The 18,606-nt window shown below is 46.6% G+C and overlaps 1 protein-coding gene across 1 annotated transcript in view; it reads right to left on the reverse strand.

Annotated features, from left to right (window-relative positions):
* Positions 1-18,606, reverse strand: part of LOC120061424 (rho GTPase-activating protein 39-like) — a 151,722-nt gene that overhangs the window by 49,063 nt on the left and 84,053 nt on the right. The window contains exon 3 of the mRNA XM_039011223.1: positions 2,581-3,955. Coding sequence (XP_038867151.1) covers positions 2,581-3,955 — 1,375 coding nt within the window. The remainder of the gene's footprint in view (positions 1-2,580; positions 3,956-18,606) is intronic.

An 18,606-nucleotide genomic window follows, 5' to 3' on the forward strand; every position in this document is an offset into this window, starting at 1 on the left:
AGCCCAGCTCAACACATGACACACTGCAGCCAGGATCAAATCTGTGTTTTCTTTCCCACTCGCTGTCACTCGTCCTCTATTTCATTTGATCTGGCATACAGTTCACTGAACTGCATGGTACAATCTCTCAATATAAACACACACACACACACACACACACACACACACACACACACACACACACACACACACACACACACACACACACACACACACACACACACACACACACACACACACACACACACACACACACACATACACACATTCCCACTCCAGTGGAGGTCCTCCTATCTACAGTAGTCAAGAGGATGCAGGCAGGTAGGCAGGTAGGCAGGTAGGCAGGTAGGGCCCTGTAGTCACCACTTCTTTCTGCAGGGTGATCTAGATGCTGTTGTGTTCAGTACTGTGTTCAGTGTTCCTGTCTCCATACTGTTTACCACCTCATTCTTCATCTCTCTGATTCACTGACATAGTGGCCTGTCTGAAATCTGGCATGCCTACTACTTACTTACACATACTGTATACTAATTGTACTACATACTATTTAGAACGTACTGTTTAGTAAAAAGTACATACTGTATACTAATCGTACTACATACTATTTAGAAAGTAGTGTTTAGTAAAGAGTACATACTGTATACTAATCGTACTACATACTATTTAGAAAGTAGTGTTTAGTAAAAATTACATACTGTGTACTAATTGTACTACATACTATTTAGAATGTACTGTTTAGTAAAAACTAATGCAGTAAGCAACTAATATATCAACATACTAGGCTCATCCTACTGAGAACGCATCACCTAATGCACAATTGCGTTGATTCCCGCTATTCGTTCATGTTGGTACAGCGTGTCCCCTCAGCTGATTATCAGCTGTTGTTAAACACACGGAAGTCTGGAAAGATGCTTATCTTCCTCAATAGCATGAAAAGGTGAAATGAGTACAACATCCTGTAATTTTTTTTTTACGCAAACCCCAAATGGCTACTATTTATGGGCATTCGGACACGCCCACTGAATCCTATGATCCAGTTCTCTCAAAGCACTTAGAGTCCTTGCACATCCTTGCACATCGATCACTGACTCACCTGACAGATGGATGCTGAGAGCGGAATGGAACCTCTCTCTTCCTCAGTGTTTTCCTCACTCGTTCTCTCTGCAGGAGATCTTCTCCAGGCATGCAGTGTTTTCTCGTTCTCTCTGCAGGAGATCTTCTCCAGGCATGCAGTGTTTTCTCGTTCTCTCTGCAGGAGATCTTCTCCAGGCATGCAGTGTTTTCTTGGTGGAGGTGACTAAGCCACCTTATGGATTTGGAAAGCTGAGCGACACCTCACGTGGGGGAGTGGCGCGCTCGCCCCCATTAAAACTCATGCGTGTTTCATGTTTATTTTTCCTGTTTACCGCAAAGGTGTAGCCTGTGGAGTCCTTGCTCTGTGGTTTTAGTTTTTATGTGCAGGTTGTTCAGAGTCCCTGCAGAGCAGCCGGTCTCCTAGTTGTGGGGGTGGATGCGGTTTGAGTTGATAAAGCCTTTGACAAAAACAACTTTAACTTTATAAGTAATCAGCCACAACGAGCAACTAGGCTAACCCAAATCACACTATACACTATTTCTAAAACAAGGTGAGGAGGCGGCTTGGGGCTGTCTCAGGTGGCAATACACACACTGCATTAACGTGACGTTGTTGTTTCTTTACAGGAAATGAGAGATAAAACATGTGATTAGAAACAGCTCCAATATGATTCAAGGAACTCCGAAGCAAAGCCCTTTTCCTGGAATGGAACAGACTGGCAACAGGAAACTGAGAACAAGCAGCTTTCTTCTGCATTGTTCCTACGGCGACAGGATGTCGACAGCGTCCAATTTTTCTCCTGAAGGCTGAAGCGAGAGGGAGGTGAATCCCAGACAAAAGAAGACAGGGAGAGACAGAGATGATTGCTGCCTCACAATGCCTTCCCTTAGCATCGCCTACACACTGCCACATCTCCAACACAACACGGGAGGAAAATAGAACAATTGCTGTTCCCTAGAACTGCTTATAAAGATAGCAAGGAGAAAGGCAGCAGCTTTATTTTTGGTAGAGACAGAGTGAGCGAGAGATGGAGAGAGAATTCCCAGGGCATGGATGGTAGACATTCCAGCTGACCTGCAGTAATACACCTAACGAGGCTAATTAGCCCACGCCCAGTCATATGAGAGTACAGGGCTTTCCTCACACAGACCGCCCTTTCATATGTCAACACTCTGTTCTATACCCAGCAGAACAGCAGGCTGGATCGGCCCTCGCACTGCGTACAAACGTCAATTCAACGTCTAGTCCACGTTGGTTCAACGTAATTTCATTTAAATGACGAGGAAACAACGTTGATTCAACCAGTGTGCTGGAACTCAGCAGCCACCCGACACATGTCAACATATCAACACATAACTATATATACCACACGCCAGAGGAACAGGCCCGTTTTCTACTGGGTATACACAAAGAGGTCTGAATGCTAAGACACAGCGAAGACAAGTCTAACATTCACACCCGGATAGAGTACACAGTGTTGAGAGGCGGCCTGTACTGAACTGTACCTGTGAGAGGGACATGTGGGGCTCCGAGGAGGACAGGCTGTTCTGGCTGATGATGCTCTTCTCCAGAGTGTCCACCTTCTCATAGGTCCGTTTCTGACGCACCATGCCCTCTGACGCCAGGGGAGAGAGGGGCACGTCGCCATGGGTACTCCCGCTCCCGGTCCGGTACAGAGAGCGGTTACTGGCGCTGATGTCCTCTCGGGAGGCGCTGCGGCCCCTGTACTTCTTCGGGGAGTCCAGGGGGGAACGGGCCCGAGGTACAGAGCTGTCAGACATCTCAGTGTCCAGGCTGGCCTTGCTGCCACGCAGGGTGTTAGAGCGACTCACCACCACCCGCATCTCTGCCATCAGCTTCTCATTCAGGGCACTGAGCTCCCCACTGCTGCCCACTGAGCCTGGCCGGCCCTGCCCTGTTCCCCCAGCCCCCCCTCCCAGGGCTCTCCGGCGGTTCTTCCTCCTCAAGCTGGGCGAGGGCCCGGTGGAGTAGCCTGAGTCCTGGTAGGTGACGGCGGCCAGCGCTGGGTACTCCTGGGAGGCCACACTGTTCTGCCGGCTGTGTCGGACATCCATGTTCTTCCTCACGCTGGTCTCCAGGAGACGCCACGACTGCTTCTTCTCCAGGCTCACCTCCTTAGGCCTGGGCTGGGTCACGACTGGGCATGGGGATGGAGAGGGGGGCAAGTCAGTGTCTGGAGCAGGGGCCTGCTCTGTCTGGATAGGATGGGATATGGGGCTCTGCTTGCAGGTGGCAGGGTCCACGTTGACCATGTGTTTGATGCACTCCCGTCCAGCGGGGCTGTACTCTGTGGCGGAGGGATTCCTCTTGTGTTTGGAGGCCAGATGAGAGGCTGGGTATTGAAGCAGCTTGGGTTGCTGCTGAGGCTGGGTCTGGGGTTGGCGGACCCTCTGCAGGCTGGTGGTTGGGGTGGAGGACCTGTTCAGGAGGGCGGCCCCCTCCACCTCCATCGGGGGCTCATCATAGATAGGTGTTTCCATGGGTGGTTCATCATAGATGGGCGGAGTGGCACCGTAATGGGGCGAGGAGGGCTGGGGGGTGCCAGCCTGACACCTCTGTGGAGTCTGGTAGACCTGGCTGCCAGTGGAGGGCATCACCAGGCCGAAGTTACCGTTGTCTCCCTTCTTCAGGTGGAAGGCTTGTTTGTGGTCCACAGGGGAAGCCATCTTGCCTGCAGGGCTGGATATGGGTCTGGGGCTGTCTGAGTGGACCTGGTACACAGCAGGGCTCCCAGGGCTGAGAGTGTTGAGGTGCTGGGTGCTAGCGGGCACCACGGACTGCTTCCTGCCAATACTGTTCACCTTCACCAACATGGCTGCCTTCGACCCCGGAGCTGGCTGCCATCTTTGACCTGGGTCCCTGGAACAGAAGAGAGGAAGATTTTTTGATGAATAATAAAATAAATATTTATACATCAGGGATGGGCAACTTTGATGGCGGGTGGGGGCCACAAAACATCTGAACTCTTTAAGGGGCTGCAGTGGCTCACCGGTCTGTGTACCCACATTCTTACCCAAAGGACTGACTTCCCTGCTGTACATAGAACACACTCAAAGACACCAAAAATGTGGGATCAAAAATGTATGATATGTCCACATGCACACAGCACTATAAACAATGGCTTAGACTTGTTTGGTGGGTAAACAAGACAGATGACTGTTCAAAGCCAACTTGCTCATATGCAACTGAGAAGAAAGAATCCTGTGACTGGGATGCCAGACCTGGCCGGAATACCACCTGCACATTCCCCTGCGTAGGTCTCTAGGTCTGACAGTATTGGCAACCAAGGTCTTTATGAAGGACAAACCACTTGTTACCTGTGTTTATCTCATTTTGTGAGACTATGAGAGTGTATGGGAGGCAGGTATGAGACTGTAGGTTACAACTGGGAGGCAGGTATGAGACTGTAGGTTACAACTGTGAGACAGATATGAGACTGTAGGTTACAACTGGGAGGCAGGTATGAGACTGTAGGTTACAACTGTGAGACAGATATGAGACTGTAGGTTACAACTGTGAGACAGATATGAGACTGTAGGTTACAACTGTGAGACAGATATGAGACTGTAGGTTACAACTGGGAGGCAGGTATGAGACTGTAGGTTACAACTGTGAGACAGATATGAGACTGTAGGTTACAACTGTGAGACAGATATGAGACTGTAGGTTACAACTGGGAGGCAGGTATGAGACTGTAGGTTACAACTGTGAGACAGGTATGAGACTGTAGGTTACAACTGGGAGGCAGATATGAGACTGTAGGTTACAACTGGGAGGCAGGTATGAGACTGTAGGTTACAACTGTGAGACAGATATGAGACTGTAGGTTACAACTGTGAGACAGATATGAGACTGTAGGTTACAACTGGGAGGCAGGTATGAGACTGTAGGTTACAACTGTGAGACAGGTATGAGACTGTAGGTTACAACTGGGAGGCAGATATGAGACTGTAGGTTACAACTGTGAGGCAGGTATGAGACTGTAGGTTACAACTGTGAGACAGGTATGAGACTGTAGGTTACAACTGGGAGGCAGGTATGAGACTGTAGGTTACAACACAACTTGAGATGGATCTGATTTGAGGCAGTGTGACTGTGAGACAGATATGAGACTGTAGGTTACAACAGACTGTGAGATTGTGCTGGTTAAGTTTCCAACAATTATGGCCATATTGTGACTACATAATCAGGGCATGGAAACTAAATTAAACTTACTAGCTATTAATATTACTAAAAGAGACTGTCACAGTGAAACAATGGAAACACTTTTCTCAACAAAACCCTTACTCAGCTTATCAAACAGAAGTACCCACACGCCCACCCACACAAACACACTCATTTTCCAGAACATCACGGTCATGTTTGTAGGAGAAACACAACAGGAAAGGTTTGTTCCACTTTGTTCCAACGTTACAGTCTGCCAAGTGAAGCTGTCAAAAGTACAGCTACACACACACACACACACACACACACACACACACACACACACACACACACACACACACACACACACACACACACACACACACACACACACACACACACACACACACACACACATACAGTTGAAGTCGGAGGTTTACATACACCTTAGCCAAATACATTTAAACTCAGTTTTTCACAATTCCTGACATTTAATCGTAGTAAAATATCCCTGTCTTAGGTCAGTTAGAATGACCACTTTATTTTAAGAATGTGAAATGTCAGAATAATATTAGAGAGAATTATTTATTTCAGCTTTTATTTCTTTCATCACATTCCCAGTGGGTCAGAAGTTTACATACACTCAATTAGTATTTGGTAGCATTGCCTTTAAATTGTTTAACTTGGGTCAAAAGTGTCGGGTAGCCTTCCACAAGCTTCCCACAATAAGTTGGGTGAATTTTGGCCCATTCCTCCTGACAGAGCTGGTGTAACTGAGTCAGGCTTGTAGGCCTCCTTGCTCGCACATGCTTTTTCAGTTCTGCCAACACATTTTCTATGGGATTGAGGTCAGGGCTTTGTGATGGCCACTCCAATACCTTGACTTTGTTGTCCTTAAGCCATTTTGCCTCAACTTTGGAAGTATGCTTGGGGTCATTGTCCATTTGGAAGACCCATTTGCGACCAAGCTTTAACTTCCTGACTGATGTCTTGAGATATTGCTTCAACATATGAACATGTTGGAAATTGCTCCCAACGATGAACCAGACTTCTGGAGGTCTACAAATTTTTTTTCTGAGGTCTTGGCTGATTTCTTTTGATTTTCCCATGATGTCAAGCAAAGAGGCACTGAGTTTGATGGTAGGCCTTGAAATACATCCACAGGTACACCTTCAATTCACTCAAATTATGTCACTTAGCCTATCAGAAGCTTCTAAAACCATGACATAATTGTTTAAAGGCACAGTTAACTTAGTGTATATAAACTTCTGACCCACTGGAATTGTGATACAGTGAATTATAAGTTCAATAATCTGTCTGTAAACAATTGTTGGAAAAATTACTTGTGTCATGCACAAAGTAGATATTCTAACCGACTTGCAAAAACTATAGTTTAAGTGGTTGAAAAACTAGTTTTAATGACTCCAACCTAAGTGTATGTAAACTTCCGACTTCAACTGTACACGCACGCACACACACACACACACACACACACACACACACACACACACACACACACACACACACACACACACACACACACACACACGCACACACACCACCCCAACCACGCTCATGGCTGTGTTTCCTCCCATGTTCCCTCACAGTGGAATGTCAGGCCCTAATCCTTCATCAATGCCCTGGGTGTTCTGCTCCTTCAGTGGTGCAGCCTACTCACCCTCCCTCAGACCCCAGATCCAGCTTACAGCCCTACACACTCCACAAGCAACCTGATCATCTCCCCGACTAGCTAATCTAACCAGCACTCAACTCTCAACTTCCCTCACACCAGACCCCTTCCTTCAAAAGACTGTTCAGACTATAGCTAAACGTCTACTGTAAAAACAGCATAACCTCAATGAAACCCCCCTCCACCCCTCTCAGCCGGGAAACCCACCATAACACATCCAAAATAGGCAAAGACATAGGAGACAAGCAACACTGTGGGAAGGGAAAGACATAAGAGACACGCAACACTGTGGGAAGGGAAAGACATAGGAGACAAGCAACACTGTGGGAAGGGAAAGACATAAGAGACAAGCAACACTGTGGGAAGGGAAAGACATAAGAGACAAGCAACACTGTGGGAAGGGAAAGACATAAGAGACAAGCAACACTGTGGGAAGGGAAAGACATAGGAGACAAGCAACACTGTGGGAAGGGAAAGACATAGGAGACAAGCAACACTGTGGGAAGGGAAAGACATAGGAGACAAGCAACACTGTGGGAAGGGAAAGACATAAGAGACAAGCAACACTGTGGGAAGGGAAAGACATAAGAGACAAGCAACACTGTGGGAAGGGAAAGACATGAGACAAGCAACACTGTGGGAAGGGAAAGACATAAGAGACAAGCAACACTGTGGGAAGGGAAAGACATAGGAGACAAGCAACACTGTGGGAAGGGAAAGACATAAGAGACAAGCAACACTGTGGGAAGGGAAAGACATAGGAGACAAGCAACACTGTGGGAAGGGAAAGACATAAGAGACAAGCAACACTGTAGGAAGTAAGACATTATCCTGCCTAATAGTTGTTACCCCCATCAGTAAACATGTTCTCACTTTTAGAACAATGCCATATAGCTTCTGATAAGTAGACAACACCATACAGGCTCTGATAAGTAGAAGACAACACCATACAGGCTCTGATAAGTAGAAGACAACACCATACAGGCTCTGATAAGTAGAAGACAACACCATACAGGCTCTGATAAGTAGAAGACAACACCATACAGGCTCTGATAAGTAGTAGACAACACCATACAGGCTCTGATAAGTAGTAGACAACACCATACAGGCTCTGCTAAGTAGAAGACAACACCATATAGCCTCTGCTAAGTAGAAGACAACACCATATAGCCTCTGATAAGTAGAGGACAACAACATACAGGCTCTGATAAGTAGAGGACAACAACATACAGGCTCTGATAAGTAGAGGACAACACCATATAGCCTCTGCTAAGTAGAGGACAACACCATACAGGCTCTGATAAGTAGAGGACAACAACATACAGGCTCTGATAAGTAGAGGACAACACCATATAGCCTCTGCTAAGTAGAGGACAACACCATATAGCCTCTGCTAAGTAGAGGACAACACCATATAGCCTTTGCTAAGTAGAGGACAACAACGTACAGGCTCTGATAAGTAGAGGACAACACCATATAGCCTCTGCTAAGTAGAGGACAACAACATACAGGCTCTGATAAGTAGAGGACAACACCATATAGCCTCTGCTAAGTAGAGGACAACAACATACAGGCTCTGATAAGTAGAGGACAACACCATATAGCCTTTGTTAAGTAGAGGACAACAACGTACAGGCTCTGCTAAGTAGAGGACAACAACATACAGGCTCTGATAAGTAGAGGACAACACCATATAGCCTCTGCTAAGTAGAGGACAACAACATACAGGCTCTGATAAGTAGAGGACAACACCATATAGCTTATCAGCATATCATGCTCATTTAGGTCAAAGCACTTACACTCAGCATTGCCTGAGTAAAGACGCATAATGGGGGGGGGTGGAGGGTGGTCTTTGTCCCCTAAAAAAGATCAGAAGGTAACTTACCCCCCCTGTGTCCCTGTGTTGGCGCGGGACAGCGTTGTAACGGCGGGGGTCTCTTCAGTCCCCGTGTGAACGCTGCTACACCCCCTCCTCTTCAAAACCAAAAGAAAACAAACAACCTGTGCCAGCGTGTCTCAGAAGGATGATGGATGTCTTGTGTACCGCTGTGAGTGTCTTCAGTGAAAACACAAAAGAGTCAAGACTCCAGAGCTCTTTACAGATACACTTAATTGTAGCCTGCCACCAGCATCTGAATTTAACTGTGGAGTTACTGAGAGGGGAGCAAAAAAAACAAAGGGGAGAGAGAGAGAGAGAGAGAGAGGAGGAAAGAAAGGCGGGGGCCGGTGCTGTAGCCCTTCTCCTTCCCTAGTGTTACAGTAGCTGGAATGTGAGCTGCTCTGTTCCAGCTCAGCCTCTCTCCTCTCTGATAGAATCTCAGCATGTGAGTAGCCCATATTAATATATGTAGCCTTAGAAATAAGGTTAATGAAATCAATAACTTGCTAACATCAGATAACATTAATATATTAGCCATTTCTGAGACGACTTAGATAATTCCTTTGATGATACAGCAGTAGCAATACAAGGATATAACATCTATAGAAGAGACAGGAATGCTTATGGGGGAGGTGTTGGTACAGTGGCATGCGAAAGTATTCACCCCCCTTGGCATTTTTCCTATTTTGTAGCCTTACAACCTGGAATTAAAATAGATTTTTTTGGGGGGGGTTGTATCATTTGATTTACACAACATGCCTACCACTGTGAAGATGCAAAATATTTTTTATTGTGAAACAAACAAGACAAAAAAACTGAAAACTTGAGCGTGCATAATTATTCACCCCCTCAAAGTCAATACTTTGTAGAGCCACCTTTTGCAGCAATTACAGCTGCAAGTCTCTTGGAGTATGTCTCTATAAGCTTGGCACATCTAGCCACTGGGATTTTTGCCCATTCTTCAAGGCAAAACTGCTCCAGCTCCTTCAAGTTGGATGGGTTCCGCTGGTGTACAGCAATCTTTAAGTCATGCCACAGATTCTCAATTGGATTGAGGTTTGGGCTTTGACTAGGCCGTTCCAAGACATTTAAATGTTTCCCCTTAAACCACTAGAGTTTTGCTTTAGCAGTATGCTTAGGGTCATTGTCCTGCTAGAAGGTGAACCTCGTTCCCAGTCTCAAATCTCTGGAAGACTGAAACAGGTTTCCCTCAAGATTTTCCCTGTATTTAGCGCCATCCATCATTCCTTCAATTCTGACCAGTTTCCCAGTCCCTGCTGATGAAAACCATCCCCACAGCATGATGCTGCCACCACCATGCTTCACTGTGGGGATGGAGTTCTCGGGGTGATGCGAGGTGTTGGGTTTGTGCCAGACATAGCATTTCCTTGATGGCCAAAAATCTCAATTTTAGTCTCATCTGACCAGAGTACCTTCTTCCATATGTTTGGGGAGTCTCCCACATGCCTTTTGGCAAACACCAAACATGTTTGTTTATTTTTTTCTGGCCACTCTTCCGTAAAGCCCAGCTCTGTGGAGTGTACAGCTTAAAGTGGTCCTATGGACAGATACTCCAATCTCCGCTGTGAAGCTTTGCAGCTCCTTCAGGGTTATCTTTGGTCTCTTTGTTGCCTCTCTGATTTTGGTGGGCGGCCCTCTCTTGGCAGGTTTGTTGTGGTGCCATATTCTTTCAATTTTTTAATAAAGAATTTAATGGTGCTCCGTGGGATGTTCAATGTTTTGGATATTTTTTTATAACCCAACCCTGATCTGTACTTCTGTTTGGAGAGCTCCTTGGTCTTCATAGTGTTGCTTGTTTGGTGGTGCCCCTTGCTTAGTGGTGTTGCAGACTCTGGGGCCTTTCAGAACAGGTGTATATATACTGAGATCATGTGACAGATCATGTGACACTTAAATAAAGTCCACCTGTGTGCAATCTAACTAATTATGTGACTTCTGAAGGTAATTGGTTGCACCAGATCTTATTTAGGGGCTTCATTGCAAAGGGGGTGAACACATATACACACACCACTTTTCCGTTTTTTATTTTGTATAATTCTTTGAAGCAAGTCATTTTTTTCATTTCACTTCACCAAATAGGACTATTTTGTGTATGTCCGTTACATGAAATCCAAATAAAAATCTATTTAAATTACAGGTTGTAATGCAACAAAATAGGAAAAATGCCAAGGGGGTGAATTGCGGTTCTGTGAGTTGCGGTTCTTGAAACAAACCTGTGCCCCTTTCCCTAACCACCTGTCACCTATTACCGTACCCCGTTCAAAGGAACTTTAATCTTTGTCTCGCCCATTCACCCTTTGAATGACACACGTACACAATCCATGTCTCAATTGTCTCCAAGCTTTCACCTGGTCAATCTATGTCATGGAAAGAGCAGATGTTCGTAATGTTTTCTATACTCATTGTATATTCAGAACCATATCCCTGTAATGCTTAGAGAAGATCTCATGTCAAGTGTTGTGGTTGCAGGTTCACCTGCCTCGTCTAAAGCCTATTATTTTGGGGTGTTGCTATAGGCCACCAAGTGCTAACAGTATCTAAATACTGTGTGTAAAATGCTTGATATGTGGTGTAAACAGAATGGTCTACTTTCTTGTGGACCTGAACATTGACTGGTTTTTATCAAACTGTCTACTCAACAGGAAGCTTCTTACTGTAACCAGTGCCTGTAATCTGGTTCAGGTTATTTATCAACCTACCAGGGTGTTTACAAACGCTACAGGAACAATCATCCACATGTATCGATCACATTTTTACTAATACTGTAGGACTTTGTTCTAAAGCTGTATCTGTACCCATTGGATGCAGTGATCACAATATAGTGGCAATATCCAGGAAAGCCAAATTTCTAAATGTTGGGCCTAAAATAGTGTATAATAGATCATACAAAATATTTTGCTGTGACTCTTATGTGGATGATGTTAAAAGTATTTGTTGGTCTGATGTGATTAATGAGGAGCATCCAGATGTTGCACTTGATGAATTTATGAAATTGCTTCTTCCAATTATTGATAAACATGCACCTCTTAAGAAACTGACTTCTAGAACTGGTAGATAGCTCTTTCCTGCAGTCAAATGACCTAGTGGCCTCATGGGTGGAATGTTATTCATATTTTTCATAATTTCATAATTAAATAAACAAACAAAAAATTCAACGCCGAAAATCTGATGTTTCTATGTCAAACGGTTTTGATATATTTCAGTCTTCTGGAATGTATATAAAGTGTAACATGCTGACCACACCGCCCGCGCCACGTGCGAGAGCATTGCAAAATAAATGTAAACATACATGTTATTCAATCTGTGCACCCACACTGCTCGCACATGTCAACTAGCATCTGCATAGCTAGGCACTAAAATAGAACTTGGTTCTATTTGTGACGCTTGACGCAGTGCAAGTCCAGCCTCTCACATCTCCTCATTGGTTTTTAGGAGCATATACCCATGTGGGTGATTGAAAGATGAACGGAGGTCCACACTCCAGTCCAGTTAGTGGTGGTAATGCACCTTAAAGTTGGTTGCCAACCGCCATATAAAATCTGAAGAAGAAGCTTGAAGGAGGAGAGATTACTAGAAACAAACTTGGTTTACCCTTTTATCTGGGCATTAATTGTCAGAGTAGAGGACCTTGTGCATTTCAGGTCAAATAACAACCCAATGTTTATATCCCAGGACACATTAGCTAGCAACAGCAAGCTAGCTAGCTAAATTGCTATAAATATTTAATGCTATTTTTGATATTTCAACATGTGTGTCCTGATCACGTCTGGTGTGGGGGGACAAAATCAACCTTCGTGTCCTGATCACGTCTGGTGTGGGGGGACAAAATCACCCTGCGTGTCCTGATCACGTCTGGTGTGGGGGGACAAAATCAACCTGCGTGTCCTGATCACGTCTGGTGTGGGGGGACAAAATCAACCTGCGTGTCCTGATCACGTCTGGTGTGGGGGGAAAAAATCAACCTGCGTGTCCTGATCACGTCTGGTGTGGGGGGACAAAATCAACCTGCGTGTCCTGATCATGTCTGGTGTGGGGGGACAAAATCAACCTTTGTGTCCTGATCACGTCTGGTGTGGGGGGACAAAATCAACCTTCGTGTCCAGATCACGTCTGGTGTGGGGGGACAAAATCAACCTTTGTGTCCTGATCACGTCTGGTGTGGGGGGACAAAATCAACCTGCGTGTCCTGATCACGTCTGGTGTGGGGGGACAAAATCAACCTGCGTGTCCTGATCACGTCTGGTGTGGGGGGACAAAATCAACCTGCGTGTCCTGATCACGTCTGGTGTGGGGGGACAAAATCAACCTTCGTGTCCTGATCACGTCTGGTGTGGGGGGACAAAATCAACCTTCGTGTCCTGATCACGTCTGGTGTGGGGGGACAAAATCCACCTTCGTGTCCTGATCACGTCTGGTATGGGTGGACAAAATCAACCTGCGTGTCCTGATCATGTCTGGTGTGGGGGGACAAAATCAACCTTCGTGTCCTGATCATGTCTGGTGTGGGTGGACAAAATCAACCTGCGTGTCCTGATCACGTCTGGTGTGGGGGGACAAAATCAACCTTCGTGTCCTGATCACGTCTGGTGTGGGGGGACAAAATCAACCTGCGTGTCCTGATCACGTCTGGTGTGGGGGGACAAAATCAACCTACGTGTCCCGATCACGTCTGGTGTGGGGGGACAAAATCAACCTTCGTGTCCTGATCACGTCTGGTGTGGGGGGACAAAATCAACCTGCGTGTCCTGATCATGTCTGGTGTGGGGGGACAAAATCAACCTTCGTGTCCTGATCATGTCTGGTGTGGGGGGACAAAATCAACCTTCGTGTCCTGATCATGTCTGGTGTGGGTGGACAAAATCAACTTGCGTGTCCTGATCACGTCTGGTGTGGGGGGACAAAATCAACCTTCGTGTCCTGATCACGTGTGGGGGGGACAAAATCAACCTGCGTGTCCTGATCACGTCTGGTGTGGGGGGACAAAATCAACCTTCGTGTCCTGATCACGTCTGGTGTGGGGGGACAAAATCAACCTGCGTGTCCTGATCACGTCTGGTGTGGGGGGAAAAAAATCAACCTGCGTGTCCCGATCACGTCTGGTGTGGGGGGACAAAATCAACCTGTGTGTCCTGATCACGTCTGGTGTGGGGGGACAAAATCAACCTGCGTGTCCTGATCACGTCTGGTGTGGGGGGACAAAATCAACCTTCGTGTCCTGATCACGTCTGGTGTGGGGGGACAAAATCAACCTGCGTGTCCTGATCACGTCTGGTGTGGGGGGACAAAATCAACCTGCGTGTCCTGATCACGTCTGGTGTGGGGGGACAAAATCAACCTGCGTGTCCTGATCACGTCTGGTGTGGGGGGACAAAATCAACCTGTGTGTCCTGATCACGTCTGGTGTGGGGGGACAAAATCAACCTGCGTGTCCTGATCACGTCTGGTGTGGGGGGACAAAATCAACCTGCGTGTCCTGATCACGTCTGGTGTGGGGGGACAAAATCAACCTGCGTGTCCTGATCACGTCTGGTGTGGGGGGACAAAATCAACCTTCGTGTCCTGATCACGTCTGGTGTGGGTGGACAAAATCAACCTGTGTGTCCTGATCACGTCTGGTGTGGGGGGACAAAATCAACCTACGTGTCCTGATCACGTCTGGTGTGGGGGGACAAAATCAACCTGTGTGTCCTGATCACGTCTGGTGTGGGGGGACAAAATCAACCTGTGTGTCCTGATCACGTCTGGTGTGGGGGGACAAAATCAACCTGTGTGTCCTGATCACGTCTGGTGTGGGGGGACAAAATCAACCTACATGTCCTGATCACGTCTGGTGTGGGGGGACAAAATCAACCTGTGTGTCCTGATCACGTCTGGTGTGGGGGGACAAAATCAACCTGTGTGTCCTGATCACGTCTGGTGTGGGGGGACAAAATCAACCTTCGTGTCCTGATCACGTCTGGTGTGGGGGGACAAAATCAACCTACATGTCCTGATCACGTCTGGTGTGGGGGGACAAAATCAACCTGTGTGTCCTGATCACGTCTGGTGTGGGGGGACAAAATCAACCTGTGTGTCCTGATCACGTCTGGTGTGGGGGGACAAAATCAACCTGTGTGTCCTGATCACGTCTGGTGTGGGGGGACAAAATCAACCTGTGTGTCCTGATCACGTCTGGTGTGGGGGGACAAAATCAACCTGTGTGTCCTGATCACGTCTGGTGTGGGGGGACAAAATCAACCTACATGTCCTGATCACGTCTGGTGTGGGGGGACAAAATCAACCTGTGTGTCCTGATCACGTCTGGTGTGGGGGGACAAAATCAACCTGTGTGTCCTGATCACGTCTGGTGTGGGGGGACAAAATCAACCTACGTGTCCTGATCACGTCTGGTGTGGGGGGACAAAATCAACCTGCGTGTCCTGATCACGTCTGGTGTGGGGGGACAAAATCAACCTGCGTGTCCTGATCACGTCTGGTGTGGGGGGACAAAATCAACCTTCGTGTCCTGATCACGTCTGGTGTGGGGGGACAAAATCAACCTGCGTGTCCTGATCACGTCTGGTGTGGGTGGACAAAATCAACCTACGTGTCCCGATCACGTCTGGTGTGGGGGGACAAAATCAACCTTCGTGTCCTGATCACGTCTGGTGTGGGGGGACAAAATCAACCTGCGTGTCCTGATCACGTCTGGTGTGGGGGGACAAAATCAACCTGCGTGTCCTGATGACGTCTGGTGTGGGGGGACAAAATCAACATGTGTGTCCTGATCCCGTCTGGTGTGGGGGGACAAAATCAACATGCGTGTCCTGATCCTGTCTGGTGTGGGGGGACAAAATCAACATGTGTGTCCTGATCCCGTCTGGTGTGGGGGGACAAAATCAACATGCGTGTCCTGATCCCGTCTGGTGTGGGGGGACAAAATCAACATGCGTGTCCTGATCCCGTCTGGTGTGGGGGGACAAAATCAACATGCGTGTCCTGATCCCGTCTGGTGTGGGGGGACAAAATCAACATGTGTGTCCTGATCCCGTCTGGTGTGGGGGGACAAAATCAACATGCGTGTCCTGATCGTGTCTGGTGTGGGGGGACAAAATCAACATGTGTGTCCTGATCCCGTCTGGTGTGGGGGGACAAAATCAACATGCGTGTCCTGATCCCGTCTGGTGTGGGGGGACAAAATCAACCTGCGTGTCCTGATCACGTCTGGTGTGGGGGGACAAAATCAACCTGCGTGTCCTGATGACGTCTGGTGTGGGGGGACAAAATCAACATGTGTGTCCTGATCACGTTTTGTTTAAGACTACCAATAAACACTCTGTGTGACCCTGATTTAGCCCACTGCAGTAAATTAAGGCTCCATGGATTGGTGAGGAATTGAACAACTGTATGGTTGAAAGAGATGGGGGGGAAAAGGAGTGGCTAATAAGTCTGGATGCACATCTGACTCAACAAAAATAAGAAATTGTATTATTATGAAGCCAAGATCAATTATATAAACATTTTTGAGTATATTAAATGAAATGATGGTCAGAAAGACAAATTCAACTCCATCTTTCATCGAATCAGATGGTTTATTCATCACAAAACCATTTGATGTTGCCAATTATTTTAATGATTACTTCATTGGCAAAGTGGGCACACTTAGGCAGGAAATGCCAAAAATGAACAGTGAGCCATTGTATTCATGCATAAATAATGAAAGAAAAGCATTGTAAGTTTGAATTTTGTAAAGTTAGTGTTGGGGAGGTGGAAAAATGATTGTTATTGAATGACAAACCTCCTGGCATTGACAACTTAGATGGAAAGTTACTGAGGATGGTAGCAGACACCTATCAGTCATATCGTTAATCTCAAACCAAATGTTATTTGTCACGTGTCAAATACAACAGGTTACTGTAAAATGCTTACTTACAAGCCATTAACCAACAATGCAGTTCAAGAAATAGAGTTAAGAAAATATTCCCATGCAGTAGCAGAGAGAACAGTCTATGACTAGGGTGTCTGGAGTCTTTGACAATTTGTTGGGCCTTCATCTGACACCACCTAGTATAGAGGCCCTGGATGGCAGGAAGCTTGGCCCCAGTGATGTACTGGGCCGTATGCATTACCCTATGTAGCGCCTTGCGGTCTTGCGGTCGGAGGCCGAGTAGTTGCCATACCAGGCAGTGATGCAACCGGTCAGGATGCTCTCGATGGTGCAGCTGCAGAACTTTTTGAGGGACCCATGCCAAATCTTTTCGTTGAGGAAAAAAAAAGCCAAATCTTTCCCTTTTTGAGGGACCCATGCCAAATCTTTTCAGTCTCCTGAGGGGGAAAATGTGTTGTTGTGCCCTCTTCACGACTGTCTTGGTATGTTTGGACCATGATAGTTCGTTGGTGATGTGGACACCAAGGAACTTGAAACTCTCGACCCCCTCCACTACAGCCCCATCGATGTTAACGGGGGCCTGTTCGGCCCTCCTTTTCCTGTAGTCCACGATCAGTTCCTTTGTCTTGCTCACATTGAGTCTACAGTCTAGAGGAAGGTGTTTACTGTTTCTAACAGCAGACCTATCGTCTTGCTGCCAGCTCTTAGCAAACTGTTGGAAAACATTTTGTTTGACCAAATACAACACTATTTCTCTGTAAACTTGACAACAGACTTTCAGCATGCTTATAGAGAAGGGCACTCAACTATGTACTGCACTGACACTAATGATTAATTGAAGGAAATGTATAATAATAGCATAGTGCCAGCTGTTAGAGTTCAGTGCAGCCTTTGATATTATTGACCATATGTTTTATAGCTTTTCAACCTCTGCAATAGTTTGGATTCAGAGCTACACTAGATATACAAAAGTATGTGAACACCCTTTCAAATTAGTGGATTCTGCTAGTTCAGCCACACCCGTTGCTGACGGGTGTATAAAATCGAGCACACGGCCATGCAATCTCCATAGACAAACATTGGCAGTAGAATAGCCTTACTGAAGAGCTCAGTGACTTTCAACGTGGCACCGTCATAGAATGCCACCTGTCCAACCAGTCAGTTCATCAAATTTCTGCCCTGCTAGAGCTGCCCCGGTCAACTGTAAGTGCTGTTATTTTGTAGTGGAAATGTCTAGGAGCCACAACGGCTCAATCATCTGTCCTTGGTTGCAACACTCACTACCAAGTTCCAAACTGTCTCTAGAAGCAATGTCGGCACATGAACTGTTAGTTGGGAGCTTCATGAAATGGTTTTCCATGGCCGTGCGGCTGCACACAAGCCTAAGATCACCACGCGCAATGCCAAGAATCAACTGGAGTGGTGTAAAGCTCGCCGCCATTGGACTCTGGAGCAGTGGAAACACGTTCTCTGGAGTGATGAATCACGCTTCACCATCTGGCAGTCCGACGGACGAATCTGGGTTTGGCGGATGCCAGGAGAATCCATACAGAAATGTTTTGTCCAGATCGGTGTGGAAGGAAGAGTGGAGGCTGTTATTACAGCAAAAGGGGGACCAACTCCATATTAATGGCCATGATATTGGAATGAGATGTTCGACAAGCAGGTGTCCACATTCTTCTGGTCATGTAGTGTATCTATCTAAAAGAACTCAGAGGGGTTTCTTTAATGGAAACTTCTCTAATGTCAAACATGTAGTGTCAGGTGTACCACAGGGCAGCTCTCTAGGCCTTCTATTCTTTTATATTTTTACCAATGACCTGCCACTGGCATTAAACAAAGCCTGTGTGTCCATGTATGCTGATGATTCAAACATATAAGTGTCAGCAAATACAGCTACTACAGTCACA

Source organism: Salvelinus namaycush, chromosome 16, assembly GCF_016432855.1.
Source record: "Salvelinus namaycush isolate Seneca chromosome 16, SaNama_1.0, whole genome shotgun sequence".
Taxonomy (NCBI): Eukaryota; Metazoa; Chordata; class Actinopteri; order Salmoniformes; family Salmonidae; genus Salvelinus; species Salvelinus namaycush.